This window comes from Galeopterus variegatus, unplaced genomic scaffold, assembly GCF_000696425.1.
Source record: "Galeopterus variegatus unplaced genomic scaffold, G_variegatus-3.0.2 Scaffold7652, whole genome shotgun sequence".
In the NCBI taxonomy this organism is placed as follows: domain Eukaryota; kingdom Metazoa; phylum Chordata; class Mammalia; order Dermoptera; family Cynocephalidae; genus Galeopterus; species Galeopterus variegatus.
In genome coordinates, this window is record NW_007733763.1 from 65,635 (window position 1) to 84,213 (window position 18,579).

The following is an 18,579-nucleotide window of genomic DNA, read 5'->3' on the forward strand; positions in this document are numbered from 1 at the left end:
AAAAGGGTTTATTTGGAAAACACATCTTAGATGACTCTTTAAAATGATTACTGTCTTGAAAGAGTTGTGGATGCAATCAAAGCTTTTAAAAATAAATTAAAATATACATGCTACTGTTTGTGTGTTAGAAGCATAGGGTTCTTTAGAAAGGTTAAAATATTGGAACATAGTTTGAGTGACACAATTCAATAAGATACTCGAGTGTAGAAAATATGCCTTAAAAATGCAAATTTGTCTTTCATACAGGTCAACACGGTATACTAACTAATACACAAGAATGCAGACCATTAGTATTTGGCTGTCTCCTTCCTCATAACACCAACTACTTTACTCTATGGTTCTCAAGAATCCCTCGAATCCAGTCACTGGAAATCCCACATCTGGGCCTGAAATACAAAGGAGTTGGACATTACAAAATCCTCCTCTCATACTGAACTGTCAATCAATATATTCTTCCACAGGCTCCATTATTTATAATTTTACTATATAATATGTTAATTTATCATTGGAGGCCTGGATAATTAAAACATCTCAAATGTCATTAAGATGTTTCTAAATGACACAGTTTTTGTTTTTCTTCTTCTGTCTCAGATTTGTTTTGGTTTCATGGGGAACTCATTTCTCTTTGTATTATATATGTACAGCTTATTAAATAAGTCTCACCTGAAGAAGCCCATAGGTTGGATTTTCACACAACTGACCCTGGTCAATGTCTTGACCATCATGTTTGTACTAATACCAGAAAGCACGCATTCCTCTGGGGTAAGACATGTCATGGATGATGTTGGTTGTAAAGCAGTTTTGTATATGTACAGAGTGACCCGGGGTCTTTCCATCTGTACTACCTCACTCCTGAGTACGTTTCAAGCCATCACTATTTGTCCCAATAGTTCTAGATGGGCATGGCTTAAATTTAAACTCTCCACATGCATTTTTCTATCTTGTCTTTTCGTCTGGATTATCAACATGCTGATCTACATCAATATCATTGGAACAGTAGGAGCCAGTACCAATTTCACCATGCTTGGTCAAGGATATTGTCACGTTTACTGTGAAACAAGGTACATTGGATTCCAGGATTCATCATCATTTCTTAGCAGCATTGTGATTCGTGACCTCCTATTTGTGGTCCTCATGATCTGGACCAACATCTACATGGTTATTCTCCTCTACAGACATCACAGGAGAACCCAGCATCTTCACAACACCAGCATATCTTCCCAGACCTCTCGTGAATACAAAGCCACCCACACTATCCTAGTACTGGTAAGCTTGTTTGTGTTCTTTTATTGCTTAAACAACGTTATGACCTTTTATTTGCTTTACAGACCTGAGAAAAACTTAAGACTGGAAAAGATTAGTGGAATTCTTTCTTCATGCTACCCTACAATCTTTCCATTCATACTGATGAAAAATAACAAAATTTTTTCCCAGTTTACTTTTCCCCTTCAAAGAAGACAATTACCTTGTCTCAAAGAGAATAGAATGGCTAATCTGACATCTTCTACTTCCTTTTGTAAAAGAGGGGTCTCCATAACAAATTAAATATTTATATATAATAGCCATATGGTTGCTCACTACTGAAATCAGACTAGTTAGAATTAAGATATTCTGTGGATTTAGAAAACATTCTGATTTTGAAATCTTAATATACATAAAAGTGCAGAAATCTCATGTTAATAAATTTCTCACTGATTACATTTTTAAGTTATGTTGTAGAAAGGATTATTTCCATATATTAATAAAACTAATTTTTAAAAATTTTTCATTAAAACTTCTTTATTAGAACATAGTTGATTGTACATATTTCTGGGGTACTCTTTTGAATATCAATATTTGTGTGCCATATGTGATGCTGAAATCAGGATAATTAATATATTCAACATTATAAAATGTAGTCAATTGATCTGGCCATTTACCAATTTCTTCTTTCCACGCACGCCCTCTCCCCCATCCTGCCTCTGCTAACCTCTGTTCTCTTTTCTCCTTTTGAAAGATCAAGTTATTATTTCACCTTTGTTTCTTTCATTCTTTTTTATATTTGTTCATTTTTTAGCTCCCATTTATGAATAATAACATGTGATGTTTCTCTTTCTGTTTTGGCCTTGTTTCACTGAGCATGATTTTCTCTATGCTCATTCATATCATTGCAACTAGCAGTATTTCATTTTTTTATGGCAGAGTAGTGTAAATGCATTACATGTTCCATTGTGTAAATATACCACATTTTCAATATCTACTAATATGAAGATGGACATTGAGGTTGGTTCCAACTTTTGGTTATTGTAAATAGAGCTGTAATAAACATGGGAGTAAGGTACCCCTTCAAAACGATGACTTCCTTTCCTTTGTATTTTTGTCCAGCAGTAGAATTGCTGAATAACTTGGCACATCAGTTTGTAGTTGTAAGAGGATCTCCCATAACTTTTCCCATAGTGCCTGCACCAACGTACAATCCCACCAACAGAGCAGGAGTGTTTCCCTTTCTGTGCATCCTCACCAGCACTTGTTATTCTTTAGTAATTGCCAGACCAACTAAGGTGAGATGACATATCAATGTGGTTTTTTGGGTTTTTTTTAAGTTGACTGGTAAGGAGATCTTAGCACTTGACTTTGTGTTGTCAGCACCATGCTCTCCCAAGTGAGCCAACCGGTCATCCCTATATAGGGATCTGAACCCGTGGACTTGGTGTTATCAGCACAACCCTCTTCCAAGTGAGCCAGTGGCCGGAACTATCAATGTGGTTTTGATTTGCATTTGCCTGATGCTGAGTGATGTTGAGAATTTTGACATGTGTCTGTGGACCATTCGTATATCTTCCTTTGAGAAATACCTATTCAGCTCCATTGAGCATTTGTTAATAGGGTTATTTGTTTTCTTTCTGATAAGATTTGAATTCCTTGTATATTCTGGATATAAATCCTTGGTCAGATGCATAGTTTGCAAATATTTTCTCCACTCTGTAGGTTGACTTTTTACTGTTAATTGTTTCTTTTGTTGTGCAGAAGCTTTGTAGTTTGCTATAATCCTATTTGTTTATTTTTCCTTTTGTTGCCTGTGCTTAGAGATGATATTCATAAAGTCTTTGCCCAGTCCTACTTTCTGAAGTGTTTCCCCTATGTTCTTTTTCATAAGTTTTATAGTTTCAAGTAGAATATGTTTAAGTCTGTAGCCCACTTTGAATTAATTTTGTTATATGGTGAGAGGTACATGTTTAGTTTCCTTCTTCTCCATAGGGATGTCCAGTTTTTCCAGCAGCATGTTCTAAAGAGGGTATCTTCCCCAGTGCACATTCCTGTTGCCTAGTCAAAGATCATTTAGCTGTAGGTTGATGGGTTGATTTCTGTGTTCTATCTTCTGTTTCATTGGTCTAAATATGTGCTTTTGTACCAATAACATGCTGTTTTGTTCCTGTAGCTTTGTATTATAATTTGAAGTCAGGAAAGCATGTGCTTCCAGCATTATTAATTTTGCTCAGGATTGCTTTCCTATTCATGGTCTGTTGTTGTTCCATATGAAAGTTAGGATAGTTGGGGATTATTTCCTCCTATGTCAGTGAAGAATATCATTGGTGTTCTGATGAGGATTGTATTGAATGTGTAGATCACATTGGGTAGTATGAACATTTTCACAATGTTAATGCTTACAGTCCAAGAGTAGGGAATGTCCTTCCATCTTTCTCTGTCCTCTTTAATTTCTCTCAACAGTGATTTGTAGTTCTTGCTGTGGAGATCTTTTCACCTCCTTGTTTAAGTTGATTCCTAGTTTTTTATGTGTATATGACTATTGTAAATGACCTTTTTTAAAAAATTGTATCTTGTGCTAGTTCATTTTTGAAGTATAAAAATGCTACTAATTATTGCACATTGGCCTTTTATTCTGCAACTTTACTGAAATCATTTATCAACTCTAAGAAGCTTTTTTTGTAGAGTCTTTGGGCTTTTCCATCTAATGGACAATGTCATCTGCAAACAAGGACAACTTGACTTCATCTTTTCCAGTCTCACTACTCTTTATTTCTTTCTCTTGACTAATTGCTCTGATTCGTAGTTCCAATACTATTTAAGTAGGAGTGGTGTGAGTGGGTTTCTTTGTATTATTTCCATTTTTAAGGGAAAAGTTTTCACCTTTTCCCCACTCAGGAGGTATTAGTTGTGGGTTTGTTATATATGGGTATTATTGTGTTGAGATACTTTCCTTCTATACCTCATTTGCTAACAGTCTTCATCATGAAGTGATGTTGAATTTTGTCAAATGGTTTTTCTATTGTGATAATAAAATTTTTGTCCTTGATTTTGCTGATGTGGTTTATCACATTTATTGACTTGCATATGTTGAAACATCCTTCTGTCCCTGGGATGAATCCTACCTGATTATGGTGTGTAATTTTGTTGATGTGTTGCTGTTTTCTATTTGCTAACATTTTGTTGTTTATTTTTGCTTCAATGGTCATGAGAGATATTGGTCTGTAGTATTCTTTTTTGTTGTTGTTGTTCCTTTGTCTGGTTTTGGTATCAGGGTGATGCTGGCCTCATGGAATGAGTCTGGGAGAACAGCCTCTGTTTCAGTTTTTTGCAGTAGTTTGAACAGAGATTGCATTCCTTCCTCTATAAGGTTTGGTAACATTCAGCAGTAAAGCCATTCATTCTTGGGGTTTTCTTTTTTGGGAGAATCCTGATTAATTCTTCAGTCTTGTATAGTATCAATCAGTTTAGATTTTCTGTTTCTTCTGGATTCAGTCTTGGTCATTAGCATTTGACCAGAAATTTATCCATTTCCTTTAGGTTTTTAAATTTGTTGCTGTATAGTTGTTTTTGATAGCCTCTAATGATTCTTTCCATCTGTGTGATATTGTTTGTATGGTCTCCATTTTTGTTTCTAATTTTTGTTATTTGGGCCTTCTCTCTTCTTTTTTTGTTAGTGCTATTAACGGTTTTTCTATTTTGGTTATCTTCTCAAAAAACCAGCTGCTAGTCACATGGGGACTTGATGCGTTTCCCTTGCTGATTTTAGGATTCCCCATTTGTCTTTCAGTATTGCCAATTTGATTCTAATGTGCCATGGAGATGGCCTTTTTGGATTGAATCTGTCTATGGATCCTTAAACTTCCTAAATTTGAAGGCCTGTGTCTCTGCCTATACCTGGATAGTTTTCTGGTATTATTTAATCAAATATGTTCTCAGTGGTGTTTTCTTCCACCTCCCTTCTGGACTTCTCATGTTTCGGATGTTTGTGCAATTAAGGTTGTCTACTACCTCTGTTAGATTTTCTTCATTTAAAAAAATATTCTGTTTTTTTTTTCTGCTTGAGTTACTTCAAAGAGATTGTTTCCAAGATCAGAAATTCTTTATTTTGCTTGCTCTTGCCTGATCCTTAAGCTCTTAGTTGTGTTTCTGGATTCATTGAATGACTCCTTCCGTTCCATGAGTTCTTCTCCATCTGCTTGTTTTGCTCTTTTTATCACAGCTACCAGAAAATTTAAAATTACATTTGAATATTCTGGAAATTAATCCTTTGTCAGATGTATATCTTGCAAATATTTTGTCCCACTCTGTTGTTTGTCTTTTACCTGTGTTAATTGTTTCTTTTGCTGAGCAGAAGCATTTTAGTTTGATATAATCCCATTTATTTATTTTTCTTTTGGTTGCCCATGCTTTAGGGGTCATGTTCAGTAAGTCTGTGCCCCGTTCTACTTACTGAAGTGTTTCTCCTATGTTTTATTTAAGAAGTTTTATTGGAACCAGCCCAAATGTCCATCATCAGATGAGTGGATATGGAAAATGTGGTATATCTACACAATGGAATACTACTCTGCTATAAAAAAGAATGAAATGCTGTCATTTGCAACAACATAGATAGATGTAGAGAGAATTATATTAAGTGAAACAAGTCAGGCACTGAAAGAGAAATATCACATGTACTCACTATTTGTGGGAGCTAAAAATAAATAAATAAATGAACAAATAAACTGGGGGGGAGGGAAGAAGACATAACAATTATTCCTTGAAGTTGATATGGCAATCGAACAGATAGGAGTTTGTTGGGAGGGAGGGGGGTGATGGCGGTGAGAGGGAGCGTTCAGTAATTGTCCATAATAATCAACCGCATTGTATATTGACAAAATAAAATAAGATTTAAAATAAAAATAAAATTACGTTTGAAATGTATTACATGTTTATTAAATTGTGCTGCCCTAAAAATCTTCTTTTATTCATTTAACTAATGCATATTGTCCACATTCTTATTTCAGTCACAATTTTCATTATTACAAGTGCCCTGGTGACTTAAAGAGATGAAACAAAATAACTGGTGAGTTACAGAGAATTTCATAAAATAGGATAAGTAACTGCACATATAATAAGGGCTATAAGAATAGGGCTGATTCAGAGAAGTGGGAGTTGTAGGACTTTCACCTAGTAATGTAGACGAAAATGCCGCGGTGTGTCTTTCAACGTCTGCATAAATCCAACCATAATGATCGCCATATCAATATTATGCTAATCTACGTCCTTACATCAAATCTGCTGTAATTCCAAATAAAAATATCTTTTCATTTAACTAATTCTCATCGATACTGGCATGACACTTTCCCAGTCTATCAGGGTCCATTTTCTTTAAATATATTTAGTTTGGAAACTTTTTTGCAAAACATCATTTTTCCTTGTTTTTATCTTTCTTCCCCTATTTTGTAACCTCTTTTCTACTTAATTCTTAGTTCAGTGAACGTCATTTGTGATATCATGCAAGGGGTAGGTAGTTTCAATCCTTGCACACCTTTTTCCCCACCATGGCTGATGAAATCTAACCTCCGGTACGTTAGGATTCATAAGCTTTGATCTTACTCATTCACTGGTTCACTTTTCCACTATTATCCAGCTTTATGCAATTCAAATGAGATATCCAACACCAGAATGATGTTTTCCTTTGAACAAACTCATCTTTCTCCATGTAGTCTTAAAACTTGTGCTTTATCCTTAGATAAACTTTCATACAGTGTAAATTCTATTGCTTTGATAAGAATAAGCATGTTTGTATAACTGCTTTACCTGCGTGCAGTTTAGGTTGTGCAGTTCAGACAATCTTCATCTTTGAAATTGTCTTCCATTATTTAGGAACTGTCTTTCCTTTTCAGTTCCATTTTATTTCTGGAACTGACATTCCTTATTAGGAAATGAGCAATGCCTCTTGGATGGCTCTACACCTTCTTTCTCTACCCTCCTGCCTGTCATGGTTTCATCACTTTTATCAATACAATTTGAAGTTTTTCTTTAGTGTCTTTGTCCAACCTAGGTCTTGGTTTCAGCATTAGGCATCCACTCCTTCAAAGATATCTAGTAATTTTTTTCATAATCTTATTTTAAATTACAAGAAATATACAGAAAGTTATTCCATTTATGAATTTTCACAGTGGACAACACCATGTAAGCAGCATTCAGATCATAAAGCAGAATATCAGTAGTTCCCAGATCCCCGGTGACCCCTTCCAACCAGTAGTGCCTAAGGGCATCTACTAACTAGGATAATAACACCATCTACTTTAGTCATTGTTAGCCTTAATTCTTCTTTGATAATTTCTCAGTCTCAATGTAGCTCTCTCTTAGGCGTCTTAAGTATTATTATCTTAATGTTCAAGTTCTATTCTGTGTCCATGGTGTGTGTATGTAGACCTAACTCACAGTCTAGCCATGAACTGTGCTTCTCATTATTTTGTGTCTGGTATGCTCACCTGGAACTAATACCCAAGGTCGGCAGAATCTGAAATTAATTCTGCAGGTTTAAAAATACACTCTGACTTTTTTCTTATTATTTATATTTTTTAATTTAGACATAATTGATTATACATATGTATGGTGTACAGAGTTGACTGTCAGTATTTGTATACAGTATGTGATGATCCAATCAATATTATGAGCATGTTCATCATTACAAATCATAATTATCCTTTGTGTCCCTTAACTTATTACTCCATAACCCTCTCTCCCTTTCCTACTTATAGTAATTATATGTCTGTTCACTCCATCTGAGAGTTCAAAATTTTATCTTGGTCTCTCATTTTTTTTTTCTTTAGCTTCCACTTATGAGTGAGGACATGCTGTATTTCCTTTCTGTGCCTGGAGTTTTTATTTAACATAAATTTCTCCAAGCTCAACTATGTTGCTGTGAATGGTCGAATTTCCTTTTTCTTTATATGGATGAGTAGTATTACATTTTGTCTGTGTCGCATATTTTCCTTATCCAGTTGACTCTTGTTGGAAACAGGAAGCTGCCCTTAATGCACGGGTCCCCTAGGGGACACAGCTCTCGTCCAGCTGCATCCAGCTGACGAAGCTTCATGAGATCAAAGATAATTGTTTTGAAAATAGCTGGAGATGTTTTTTAGGAAGTCTAGACTTTTGACCTTGGAGCATTCCTGAAAACTTGGGAGTGTGTTCTATTCCTGTAAACTCCCACATCCTGCTGCTACACAGAATTTGTAACCCTTTGTTTAGACTTGCACTTAGAAAAGTATATAAAGAAAAATGCCTGTTGAATAAAGCGCAGCAGCCCTCGAGACTGTTTGTCCTCCTGACCCCATCTTTGTCTCTTGTCTCTTTTCTAATCCTGCGCTCGTCTTCTCTTCCTGCCATCTCCGGCTGGCTTCCGGCTGACTTTCAGTTCTAAATAGAGTTGCGATAAACATGGTAGTGCCGGTGTCCCTTTGACATGGTTATTTCCATTTTTCTGGGTGTTTGCCCAGAAGTGGGATTACTGGATGGTATTGTAGTTCTGTCTGTAGTTTTTAGACAAACTTCCAAAGTGTTTGCAACAGGCACATGAACAAAGGCTGAACATCACAGATCATCAAGGAAATATAAATCAAACCCCACTGAGATATCATTTCATTGCAGCTAACGGGGCAAAATAGGCCATATAGCTAAAGCCCTAAAATTAAAGCCCTAAAATTTGTTTAGGTCCTGCACTATTGTACAACATTTGATGTCTTCTTATTTATCAATATGGTTACCTGCCATCAAATACTTCCATACATACAGTTGCAGAAGTTTTCTGATGGTGCTAAAGTACCCTATATGAAATTACCGATTGAAAGTGTGTTATTCTATTTCAAAATGGAGCATTTCTAAATAAATTACCAAAGACTTTCACAGTACAATTTCTCAGTGGTAAAAATGAGATTGCCCAACACATTAAAACATAAGTAGGATAAAGTATCAAAATTTAATTGCTTCCCAAATCCAATGAGAAAAATATATCTCAACCAATTTAAATCAATTTAAAATTTTAAACTGTAAGTTTGGCTAGTTTTCATGTTTATGAACAGATTTGTTTTTCTTATTTGAGAGCTCAAGGAATACCATGAGTGAAAGACTAGGTGCTGGCAAATAAAGAGGGTTAGGTGTCATTATACCAATTTCAACTTTCTTTTCACACTAAGGCTAAAGTGGGAAAATTAATTTTTCCCAAAGTTAATCAGACAACAGGGTTTAAAGCCATTTGTAAACATCAGTGAAGTGCTCTTATCTTAAGTGTGCCAGAGCATAAGAATTTAATAAAGAGCTTAATCTGGATCTTCTTATATTTCCCAATGTACTTTATATAAACATTAAATCAATCAATGCTAAGTGGGGACTGTGCTCCCCATACACTTGGATGTCCTTAAGTTAGTTACACTCTTTTTCCCACCCCTAAATTATTGAGGTATAATTGAAATATAAAAATGGTATAATTAAGTTGTGGAAGTTTTAATTTTAATATATGTATACACTCCGAAATGAGTGCCACAATGAAACTAATTCAAGTATCATCACCTCACATAGTTCCCTGCTTGAGATGAGCATACCTGATATGTACTAACATACCAAATTTCCCATATGATCTCTTGTTAAATATTGTCCAATAGCTGTACTTAGATATCAGAACTTAGATATCAGAACTTAGATAACTGAAACTATTTGAAGTATCCTTGGTTGTATATACAAGATTTTATGTACCCTTTCATCTCTTGACAGACATTTAGGTTAAATCTATATCTTGCCTTTTGTGAATAATGCTGAAATGAACATGAAAGGGGAGAGATCTCTTCGAGATACTAATTTCATGTCCTTTGGATATATATTGACAAATGAGATTACTGGGTCATATGGGAGTTCTATTATTAATATTTTGAGGAATCTCATACTGCTTACCATAGTAGCAGTACCTGTTTACATTCCAATCACAGTGTACAAGGGTTCGTTTTTCTCCACATCCTCACCAGCACTTGTAATTTTCTTTCTGATAGTAGCCATTTTAACAGGTGTGAGATAATATCTATTTGCTACATTGAATTAGATTTCTCTTAAACTTTTTTTGGTAGTATGCAGATGAGCATTTTTACTTACAAAGCACATATTCATTTCACTGTACATAATTGTATAATAAAACATCCAAAATATGATAAGAAAAAGAAGTCTACATAAACATTAAAGTGTGGACCCTTGCTGAGGTGACCTCAGCAGCAGCAGAATCGTGCAGCTACAGGCAGCCCCTACTCCCTCCGTTGGACCTGGAGGGGAACACCAGGATACAGGGTCTGAACAGCAAAGGTGTGACCAGCAGAACTGTGTGGTGCTGGGGGCTTATTCTATGAACACAGATTCTGGAACCAGACCCAAGTTGGTTTAACACAACCACAACCAAAACTACTGTCAAGCAAAGAAAATTCACCACCATGGTAGCAACCAGGGCCACTCCACAGCCAACCTCAGTTTAACAGAAGTAAACTTTCTACCAAATGACCAAATGTCAATGAGAAAATACTAGAAGTACAAACAGACAAGAAGAAATGACACCACCAATAGAATACAGTAATGCCCCAAAGTCAGACTCCGTGGAACAGGGAATCCTTGAAATGTCTGATAAAGAATGCCAAGCAGTGATCTTAAAGAAAAGTTGAAGAAATAAAGGAGGACTCCATTAGAGAACACAATGAAACTTGAATGAATATCCAGACTATGAAGGAGGAAATCTGCAAAGAGATTAATATCTTAAAAAGGTGTGTAGCAGAACTTCTAGAAATGAAAGATTCACTTACTGAAATAAAAAACACAACTGAGAACTTGAGCAGCAAGCCACAGCAAGCAGAAGAAAGAGTTTCAGAGCTTGAAGCTGGTCTGTTTGAAATAACTCCAGCAGAAGAAAAAGGAAAAAAAGTAATTAAAAATAATGAGGAAAATCTGAGAGATAGCAGGCAACCTCAAGCACTCTAACATCTGAATCATGGGTATTCCGGAAGGGGAGGAGAAAGGGAAAGGTATTGAAAACTTACTCAAGAAAATAGTAACAGGAAAATTCCCATGTGTAGGGCAAGATACAGACATTTGGAACTAGAAAGCTCAAAGGTTCCTAAACATATTCAACTCAAAAATATCCACCACAAAATACATTATAGTTAAATTTGCAAAACTCAAAAACAAAGAGAGAATTCTTCAAGTAGCAAGAGAATTGTCAGGTCACTTACAGGAGAACCCACATCAAACTAACAGAAGACTTCTTGGCCAAAACCCTACAGACCAGAAGAAAATGAAGTGACATATTCAAAACACTAAAAGAAAAAAATAGCAAACCAAGAATTCTTTACCCAGAAAGGCTCTCCTTCATAAATGAGGGAGAAATAGTACATTTCCCAGACTAACAAAAGGTGTGGTATTTCACCACCACACAACTAGCCTTGCAGGAAATTTTGAAGGGTGTCATTCATCCAGATTCTGAATGATGGTGATAACTATCACAGATACACAGGAAAGAGCAAAATCCACAGTTAAAACAAAAATGCCAACAAGAAAGAGAAAGAAGCTAAATCATCCCATCAGAAATTTACAACTAACATACAAGAAGAGAAATAAAAGGTGTAGTAATGATCAAAAGATGTTTAAACCTCCTAAACAAGTAGCAATTAAATGACAGGAATTAAGCAATACCTGTTAATAACTACACTAAATGTGAATCGATTCTACTCCCAATTCAAAAGACAGACTGACTGATTGGATTAAAAAGCTAGACCCAAGTATATGCTGTCCTCAAGAGACCCACCTCACTTATAGAGACACAAAGAGACTAAAAGTGAAGTGATGGAAAAAGATACACCAAGCAAATAGAAACCAAAAATGATCAGGAGTAACTATTCTTATATTGGACAAAATAGACTTTAAACCAAAAAACATAAAAAGAGACAAAGAATTCCCCTATATAATGATAAAAGGATCTATCCAGCAGGAAGGCACAACAATCATAAGTATATATGCACCCAATACGGGAGCACCAAGATATATTAAGCAAAGACTCAAACTGAAAAATAGAAAAAGCCTCTAATACATTAATAGTGGGTGATGTGAACACCCCTCTCACAGTATGGGACATGACTTCCAGGCAACAAGTCAACAAAGAGACACAGGATTTAATCTGACGTTAGAACAAGTGGACGTGGCAGATATATACAGAACATTTCACCCAACAGATACAGGATACACGTTTTTCTCATAAGCTCATGGTACATTCTCCAGGATAGAGCACATATTAGGTCACAAATCTAGTCTCAGCAAATTTTTAAAAATTGAAATCATTCCAAGAATCTTTTCAGACCACAATGGAGCAAAACTGGAAACTAATCATAAACCAAACCCTGGAATCTATTGAAATACATGGAGACTAAACCATAGGATCCTGAATGACCTATGAGCCCAAGAAGAAATTAAACAGCAAATCAAAAAATTTCTTGCAACTAATGAAAATAAGGATACATCATAACATATTCCATGGGATATGGCAAAAGCAGTACTAAGAGGCAAACTTATGGCGATAAATGTAAACATCAAGAGAATGGAAATACTTCAAATAAGTGACGTAACACTGTACATAAAGGAACTTGACAAATAACAACACTCCAACCTGAAAGGTAGCGGATGAAATGAAATAATTAAGATCAAAGCAGAGCTAAATAAAATAGAGGCCCCAAAAACAATACAGAAGATCAAGAAAAAAATAAAATGTTGGTTTTTCAAGAAAACAAATAAAATAGGCAAACCATTAGTGAGGCTAACAAAAAGAAAGAAAGAAAAAGAAAAAAATAAGGAGAGAGAATGCCAAAATAACCAAAATCAGAACTGAAAAGGGAGGCATTACAAGTGATACCACAGAAATACAAGGAATCATAAGGGACTATTATAAAATGAAAATATAAATATCTGGAAGATATGGATAAGGTTATAGACACATACATACTACTCACACTGAACAAAGAAGAGATTTAAAAAAAAAAAAAGAAAGAAAGAAAACCCGGACAGACCAATAACATGATATTGAAGTAGTAATGAGCAATCTTCCAACAAAGAAAAGCTCAGGTCTGGATGGCTTTACAACTGAATTCTATCAGACTTTAAAAGAGGACTTAAAACCAATTCTCCTCAAACTATTCCAAAAAATTGAAACAGAAGCTGATCTCCCAAACTCATTCTATGAGGCTGACATAACTCTGATACCAAAATCACATTAAGACACACACAAAAAGAAATTTACAGGCCAATGTCCTTGATGAACCTAGATGCAAAAATCTTCAGCAAAACAGCAATCAAAATAAAGCAACACTTTAAAAAAAATTCTGCACCAAGACCAAGTGGAATTAATCCCAGGAATTCAAGGATGGTTAAACATACAAAAGTCAATAAATGTGATATGTCACATTAACAAACTCAAGGGCAGAGACCATATGATCATCTCAATAGGTGCTGAAAAAGCATTTGACAAAATTCAACACCCATTCTTGGTCAAGACTCTCAAGAAATTAGGTATAGAAGGAAAGTATCTCAACACAACAAAAGCCACTTACGACAAGCCCAGTGCCAGTATCATTCTCAATGGGGAAAAGCTGAGGGCCTTTCCCTTAAGAACAGGAACAAGGCAAGGATGCCCACCCTCACCACTTCTATTTAATACAGTCGTGGAAGTACTAGTGACAGCAATCAGGCAAGAGAAATAAATAAAGGGAATCCAGACTGAAAAAGATGAATTCAAACTGTCCCTATTTGAAGATGATATAATACTATACATAGAAAAACCCAAGAACTCTATTAAAAAACTCTAAGAGCTGGTTAATAACTTCAGTGACATTGCAGGATGCCAAGTAAATGTCCCCAAATCAGCTGCATTTATATACTCAAATAATGAATTAACAGAAAAAGAAATAAAGAAAGTAAGCCCATTTACAATTGTCATGAAAAAAAAAAAAAACTACCTAAGGATCAATTTACCCAAGATGGGGAATGATCTCTACAATGAAAACTTCTAACCACTTCTGAATGAAATTAAAAAGACACAAAAAGATGGAAAGATATTGTATGTTCTTGGGTTGGAAGAATTAAGATTGTGAAAATGTCTATACTACCCAAAGCTATCTATAGATTCAATGCAATCCCCATCAAAATACCAATGACATTCTTTGCAGAAGTGGAAAAAACAGACTTACCTTTCATGTGGAACAACAAAAGACCCCAGAGAGCCAAAGCAATCGTGAGTAAAAAAAATAAGGCGGGAAGCATAACACTACCCGACTTCAAATTATATTACAAAGATATTGTAACAAAAACAGCATGGTACTGGCATAATAACAGACACTCAGACTAGTGGAGCAGAATTGAGAACCCAGAAATCACCCTTCAGGCTTACAGTCATCTGATATTGGGCAAAGAAAACAAAATCTACATTGGGGAAAAGACTGCCTCTTCAACAGCTGGTGCTGGGAAAATTGCATATCCATACGGAAAAGAATGAAATTAGATATGCATCTCTCACCATACACTAAAGTCAACTTAAGGTGGATTAAAGACAAATATAAAACGGGAGCTGTAACATTAGTAAGGAAAATATGTTTGGCTAATAACACAAAGATTCAGGGCATGATCCCTGGAACAGCCAGCCACAAAAAAAATAAAAACAAAAAGCATACAAATAGTTTTAAAAGACAATTTAAAGAATGAAAACGTTTAAATAATATGAAATATGGTGAACCTAGGAGGTAATATAAGATAAAAATGTGTGAAGCTTTTAATTGGAAGCCATGTTAAAATGGATTGAAATATTTTTAATAAAAATTAGTATGCATTAAGTTAAAATAAAAGGATAAAGAGGAAAAAAAAAAAAAAAGGGCCGGCTCGGTGGCACACTGATACAGTGTGCCGCTTGGGAGCGCGGCGGCGCTCCCGCCGAGGGTTCGGATCCCACATACAGACCGGCTGCTCACTGGTTGAGCGAGGTGCAGGCGCAACACTGAGGGTTGCGATCCCGTGGCCGGTCCCGGTCCAGTATGGGCGCGACACTGAGGGTTGCGATCCCGTGGCCGGTCCCGGTCCAGTATGGGCGCGACACTGAGGGTTGCGATTCGTTGCCGGTCACGAAAATAAAAGACAAAAAAAGGAAAAAAAAAATTTAAAATAAAGATTTATCTCTAAAAAAGCTAAACTTGAAAAACAAATTAAGACTAATTATAAAGTAGAAGCATATTTAAATGAACGTGAGTATATATTAATTTGACATAAAGAGTGTTATCTATAAAGATAGATTAAATATGGGAAAACAAATTAAGAATAGCAGTAAGGAGAAAAGAGAATAATAAAATGTAACTACAGGAAAATTACTTCAAATGTAAATAAATATCAATTAAGGCATTGACAATAAGAAGGAGAGCATAAAAGAAAAGCATAGAATATGGGAGGTCAGAGTCAGTACACAGATTGAGTGGAATTGTCAAAACCCTTGATAATAAACTAACACCATCAAAATATGACGAAGAGAGTATGCAGTTTCAAATGAAGCTCAATTGATTAAAGACAATGACATATTTGGAGAGCTAAAAGAGATACTAAAGTACAAACGCCATGAAAGAATGAAGAAAGGGAAAATAACACATATGAAGAAAAAGAGACAAAGTGTCAGTAAAAAGAAAAAATATATATAGGTATATGAAATATATCTGAAAAAAACGAAGTCTGTAAAAAAGCATAGAATGGGGAACTCAGATAGCAAAGGTCTTTATAACTCCCTCTCATTCCCAAGGCTGAGTGCTGCGGAATCCTTACTAAAGGTAGACAGCTTCACTGAGAAAGTGAGACATGTCAGAAACGCTGGGTCCACAAAGCAGAACATTTTGGAAAGGCTGGGTCTGACCAGCAATGACTGCGTATCACGGATGGGATGGTAGGACTTCTCTCAAGGGACATCAATCGCTTGTCACCTGTCATCTCAATGACCTTGTTCATTGTGAATCACTTTGATGCATCCAGAGGAGCAACAAATCACTCTCCCAGATGCAAAAGGATTCCCCTGGTGGATGTATGAGGTTATTAATCGACATTGCAGAGTCACTGTTTGCATGTGTATGTTTTCCCAAGTTGAAGTACATTATAAAGTAAATTTCAGGATCTAGAAAATAATAAAACTTACCTTTCACTCAGTGATAAAAATACCACAACTTTTGATAAAATATGACCACTGAGCAGCACCCAGAGGATACAATCCCTTTTTCTCCAGATGCCATTCTGTCTCCTGCTTTTAAAGTGTGTTTTAACTTCTTTCACATTTCATATAGCACAAGCATAATGCAATGCACTGAGGTTTACTGTAGCTGTACCATCACGAGTATCGCTCAGGATTGTAACACACGTGGTTTGTGATAAGGATTTTTGCCCTCTCTTCTTGTCTTTAGCTTTTATTGATTTTATTTATGAAATACTTTAGTTATTTTTAGTTGAAACATATTAATTGTACATATTTATGGGGTACAGAGTTATATTTCCATACAAGTATACAATGTGGGATGATCAAATCAGGGTAATTACCATATTCCTTGTTGCAAAACTTTATCATTTCTTTGTGATGAGGACATTTAATCTCCTCTCTTCTAGACAACTTGGAACATACAATAAATTATGGTTAATTATAGATACCTACCACTGCTGCACAATGGTAGAACTTATTTTTTCTATCTAGCTATAATTTTGCATTCATCAACCCACCCCATCCTACCCTCCCATCTTCCTCCCAGCCTCTTCTAGAAATGACAATTCTGCTGTCTACTTGTAAAAATTCAATGCAGTTTGTTGTTGTTGTTGTTGTTGTTAGCACCCAAATGAGTGAGAACATGCTGTACTTATCTTTCTGTGCCTGACTTTTTCACTTAACATGATATTTTCCAGGCTTATCCATGTTGCAACATATAACAGAAATTCTACATGTTTTATGACTGAGCAGTCCTCCATTGTTTATATACCACATTTTCTTTATCCATTCATCTATCAATGGAAAGCCCAGTTGATTATATATGTGAGCTATTGTGAATAGTGCTGCAGTAAACATGGAGTACAGATAACACTTATATATGATATTTCCTTTTTTTTGGAGAAATACAGAGCAGTGGGATTGTTGGATCATATGGCTGTTCTACTTTTAGTTTTGGAGAAACCTCCTTTTTGTTTCCCATAATGGCTGTACTAATTTACATTTTCACCAACAGTGTATAAGAGTTCCTATTTCTTTGCATCATAACCAAAAATTTCTTTTCATTTTTTGTCTTTTTGATAATACTCATTATATTGGGGGTGAGATGATAACTCATTGGTCTTTGATTTGCTCTCCTCTGATGCTGAGTGATGTTGAGCATTTTTCATGTGATTGTCGGCCATTTGTATATTTTCCCTGGAGAAATGCCTATTCAGCTCATTTGCCCATTTTTAAATTGGGTTATTTGTTTTTTTACTGTTAACTTGTTTGAATTTCTTGTATATTCTGGATAGAATCCCTGTAAAAATGTACAGTTTGCAAATATTTTCATCCACTCTGCAGGGGTTTTTTTTCAGTCTGTTAGTTGTTTATTTTGCTGTGTAGAAGCTTTTTCATTTGATATAATCTCTCTTTTTTAAAAATTCTTTTCCTTTGTTGTGCTATTGGGTCTCTTTCATAAAGTCATTGCCCGGTCCTGCTTCCCGAGGTATTTCCCCTAGGTTTTCTTTCAAGAGTTTTATTCTTTCAGATCTTATATTTGAGTCTCTAATACTTTTCGAGTTGATTTGGGTACATAGCTACAGGTACAGGTCTCGTTTCATTCTTCTACATATAAACGTTCAATTAACTCAGCACTATTTATTGTAGAGATAGCCATTCCCCCCATGTATGTTCTTGTTACCTCTGTCATAGAATGGTTGGCTGTAAATATGTGGTTGATATTCTGTTCCCTTGGATCACGTGTTTGTTTTCATGACTGTACCATGTTGTTTTGATGACTATAGCTTTGTAATATTATATGAAGTCAGGTAGTGTAATGCCTCCTGCTTTCTTTTTCCCCCTCCCCCTCAGGATTTCATTGGCTATTCGAGGACTTTCATTTTCCCACATGAATGTGAGGATTGGCTTTTCTATTTCTGTGAGGACTGTCATTGGTATTCTGATGGGGATTGCATTGAATCTGGAGATCACTTTGGGTAGTATGGACCTCTTCACACTGTTATTTCTTCCAATCCAAAAGCATAAAATATCTTTCCATCTTTTTGTATCCT

At 35.5% G+C, this 18,579-nt stretch overlaps 1 protein-coding gene across 1 annotated transcript; it reads left to right on the top strand.

Annotated features, from left to right (window-relative positions):
* The first annotated feature begins 546 nt into the window (after positions 1-546).
* On the top strand, positions 547-1,545 carry LOC103607719 (vomeronasal type-1 receptor 4-like). Its single transcript, XM_008592189.1, has one exon. The coding sequence runs from the start codon at positions 547-549 to the stop codon at positions 1,543-1,545; it is 999 nt and encodes a 332-aa protein (XP_008590411.1).
* Positions 1,546-18,579: the final 17,034 nt, after the last annotated feature.